At 55.6% G+C, this 4,033-nt stretch overlaps 1 protein-coding gene across 1 annotated transcript; it reads right to left on the reverse strand.

Moving 5' to 3' along the window:
• Nucleotides 1-491: 491 nt before the first annotated feature.
• On the reverse strand, nt 492-3,771 carry LOC306705875 (protocadherin-8-like; the record flags this gene model as incomplete). Its single annotated transcript, XM_079172748.1, has 3 exons — nt 492-844; nt 954-1,179; nt 1,330-3,771. 3 exons carry the CDS (start codon nt 3,769-3,771, stop codon nt 492-494), a joined length of 3,021 nt encoding a protein of 1,006 aa, XP_079028874.1.
• Nucleotides 3,772-4,033: the final 262 nt, after the last annotated feature.

Below are 4,033 nucleotides of genomic sequence, written 5' to 3' on the forward strand. Positions count from 1 at the left end.
ATTCTGTACAATTACTTCTTATTGCATTCACATGATTTCATACATCCTTATCAAACTTGATACACTGTGGGGTCACCGGCCCGCCAACTGCACAGTTTCTGGGGCCATTTTTAAATAAGTCAGCGTGCTTAAAGATCAATAATTACAATTCATATGTACATATCTTTGCTTAGTTATTACTTCTTTATAAAAAAATAAAATCTCTCTATGTACAAAACTTGCATATGATACACTTCATGTCCAACAACATGTCTCAAAGTGATTGAATGGCCATCAAGTGTGGCTTTTTACAATAAAAAACAAAAACACTGAAATATTAGGATACAAACTTAGTTATTACTAATAACTCTCCACACAGCAACAAATTACTTAAAAAATGTACAGTATTCTCATTGTCAATGAAGCATAAATTAAATCTTTGAATACACTATACATTTCTTTGAGAGTGAGCTTAAGCGTGTATGTGTGCAATGTCTTTTTCATTTTCATTTTTAGACGTCGTCGTTGGGACAGTGTGTTGGGGTGGGGGTGTAAACAGGAATGGCTATATCACTGATCTCCTGCACCATCACGGGCCTGGGCGGGGTGACCATAACGTAGTCGTACTCTCTGTGCAGCACCTTCTCGTACACGCTCTGCAGACCCACTGTCTTGGGGATGTGGGCCTGGTAGAAGTTGTCCCGGCGGTTGGGGTCCCGGGGCAGGGAGGCGGTCTTGGAGAGGCCGCTGAAGGAGGACAGGGTGGGTGCTGGAGAGGGAGCTGCGTTGGCTCTCACTGCCGAGGGGCTCCAGCAGCGGTCTGAGTGACCCAGGACCTTACATTCGCTGGTGCAAGCCCACAGAGCTGGAAGGGACGAAGGAAAAAAAGAAAGAGGAGTTAGATTTAGAACCACTGCACTTTAATCACATCATCATGTAGAACCATTCAGATGTGTCACTGCTCTTGCCCTCACCATTTTGGCCACCCATGGGAGGAACCACGACCCCATCCTTCTTCAGGCCGGTGTCTCCACTGACATCACTGTCACTGTCGTTGAAGTCACTGTCTCCCTTGCCACTGTCTTTGCCACTGAAGGCCGGGTCCCTGGCAGAGATGGTGGTGTAAGAGTTCCCCTTCCAGATGGTGATGGGCCTCACGGCCTCTTTGGCGTTCCCGTAGCCCGGCAGAGTGGAGTAGCCCTGTAGGAGGAGAGAAGAGAGAGAGAGAGAGAACACATGAGGTTAGCGTCTGCTGGATGAACACGTCGTGGATTACTCATTGTTGTGTGCCACTATACACCTCCACCTCCCCACCCCGCTCGAGCGCACTATCCCGAAGGCGCATCTCACCTCGTGTTTATTCCCTCGAGGCTTGCTGTTGCTGTCTGAGTCATACACGCAGGGCACCTCGCTTCCGTCCTCAGAGGCCGAGCACATGTCGATGCCCCCGGGGTGAGCCGAGGTGAACCCGCCGGGCTGGCTCCCGTAGGAGTGTCCTTCAAAGCCCGCTCCGCCCCCGTTACCGTGGAGAGGCAGCAGCGGGTTGTCCGCCACGTGGTTCCTGCCCCGCTCCAGCGTGCCCTTCTCCCCGTACGAGTCGCTGTCTTCCCCGCTCTTGTCCCGCTTGCGTCGGTTGCAGGTGGTGGCGATGAGGATGATTGCGAGCAGCAGGAGCGTGCAGCTCCCCGCGAGGACAACGATGATCACCACGGACAGGTCCCACTGCGCGTGCACATCGTCCCCGCCGCCTGGCTGGTACACGGTCCTGTCGCTCGGCGGGGAGCCCGCGATGATGAGGAAGTGAAGCGTGGCGGTAGAGGTGAGCGCGGGCCTCCCGTTGTCGCTCACCGTCACGGTCACGCTCAGAGTTTCGTCCACGTCGTGGCTGAGCACCTGGTTGAGGTAGATCTCTCCGGTGGCCTTGTTGACCGAGAACACGGAGGGCTCGCCGGTGGCCAGCCCGTAGGACAGCTCTGTGTTCACGCCCTCGTCCGCGTCCCGCGCCTCCACCCGGGTGATGACGTAGCCGCTCGGCGCGTCCCGGGGCAGGAGGACTTCGGCGGAGCCGTTGTTGAGAGGCGGCTGAGTGATCACCGGTGCGTTATCATTCTGGTCCATTACCCTCACGTAGACGTTCGCGCTGCCGGACAGGGGCGGAGAGCCGCCGTCGCTGGCCGTGATACGGAGATCCAGCTGTTTCATCACCTCGTAGTTGAAACTCCGGAGTGCGTAAAGTGAACCGCTGGCGGGGTCCAGCGACACGAAGGTGGAAATGGGGGAGCCCATAAAATACGCGTCCGCCAGCTTATAGCTGACCTTCCCGTTTGACCCCATGTCCATGTCCCGCGCCACCACCGTGGCGATGTACGCGCCGGGCGCGTTGTTCTCCACCACGGCCACCTCGTACACCGGTTTGCTGAACACCGGAGCGTTGTCGTTCTCGTCCGTCAGCCTGATTGTGTACTGAGTGATGGTCCTGAAGGGTGGGGAGCCCAGATCCTCCGCCACCACCGTGAGGTTATATTCCGGGATTTTCTCCCGGTCCAGCGGGCTGGTGCTCACAATCATGAAGCTGTCCTCATACGCCTGCTGCAGTCTGAAGTGATCGTGTCCGTAGAGCGTGCAGTGCACCTGCCCGTTAGCGCCAGAGTCTCTGTCCGAGGTGCTGACCAGAGCCACGAAGCTCTCTCTGGACGCCGCCTCGGTTATGTACGCTATTCCTGCCGTTATGGACGTCATGGGGGTGATGGAGATCTCCGGTGCGTTGTCGTTAACGTCCTGCACCTGCACAACAATTTTGCAGATGGCCGGGCTCGGATTCGGACCCAGGTCGGTAGCCTGGACGTCAAACTCGTACGTGGTCTTACTTTCAAAGTCAATCGGGCTCTCCAGGGTGAGCCGCCCGGTCTTCCTGTCCACTCTGAAGAGTTGCCGTATTTCCGTCGGCACCTGGTGGCCGAACCCGTACACCACCTCACCGTTCAGCCCCTCGTCCGGGTCCTCCGCGTTCAGGTCCAGCAAGAGGAAACCCACCGGTGCGTCCTCGGGCAGGTCCACGGAGAAGCTTTTCCGGTCGAACACCGGGATGTTGTCGTTGTAGTCTTTCACCTTGACGTTGATGCGCGTTGTTCCGGTGCGGGACGGGTTGCCACCGTCCATGGCGACTAGCTCCAGCGCGTAAGAAGCCTGCGTCTCACGGTCCAGCTCCTTCATGAGCACCAGCTCCGCATATTTAACCCCGTCGGCCCTGCTGAGCACGTCGATTGAAAAGTGGCTGTTGACGGAGATCTGGTAGCTTTGAATGTAGTTCCCCCCGACATCCTCATCCACGGCGAAGTCCAGCGGGATCCGCGTGCCCACCACTGTGTTCTCGGAGATCTCCAGACTCGACTCTTTCCGGGGGAACTCGGGGGAGTTGTCGTTGATGTCCTTGACCTCCACCTCGACGTGGATGAGTTTGAACTGCTCTTTGGAGAAGCTGACCACGTCGAAAGCGATGAGGCAGTGCAGGGTGTGTTTGCAGATCCGCTCCCTGTCTATCCTCTCTCCGATGGCCAGCTGACCGTCGCTCTCCCTCAGACGGATGAAAGAGGAGTTGAACTGTTTCATCATCCTGAAATTGGTCCGGGAGCCCGTGGAGGACATGTCCTTGGCCAAGTTTCCAATCACCGTCCCCGGTGCGTCTTCCTCAAATGTCTGATATTTCACCGTCTTTCCTTGTGTGACAGCAGCCAGGCTTACCAAAGAGACGCACACTAGCACCAACAGCCCGTTCCACCCTGTTTCTCCCATCTTGGCACCTTCACTCCAAAATAAACTGAAATTCGGCAAACTGTCCGCACTGAGCCCGATTTAAAGTTGAAACAAAACACACCTGGGAAAAACTACTCCTTCCCCGCTCACCTCCACTCTCCGGGGTTGTTTGTCTTTTTTGTATAAAGCCAGTAATAAATATTCCATATGTTTTTCAATGCGCACTGTAAATGCGCTCCGCTCTCTCCCTCTCTCTCTCTCTCTACTGAGGTGTGCTGCTCTCTCAGCGCAAGAGGGCTGC

The sequence above is a fragment of the Pholis gunnellus genome (genome assembly GCF_910591455.1).
Source record: "Pholis gunnellus genome assembly, chromosome: 14".
NCBI classification, from domain to species: domain Eukaryota; kingdom Metazoa; phylum Chordata; class Actinopteri; order Perciformes; family Pholidae; genus Pholis; species Pholis gunnellus.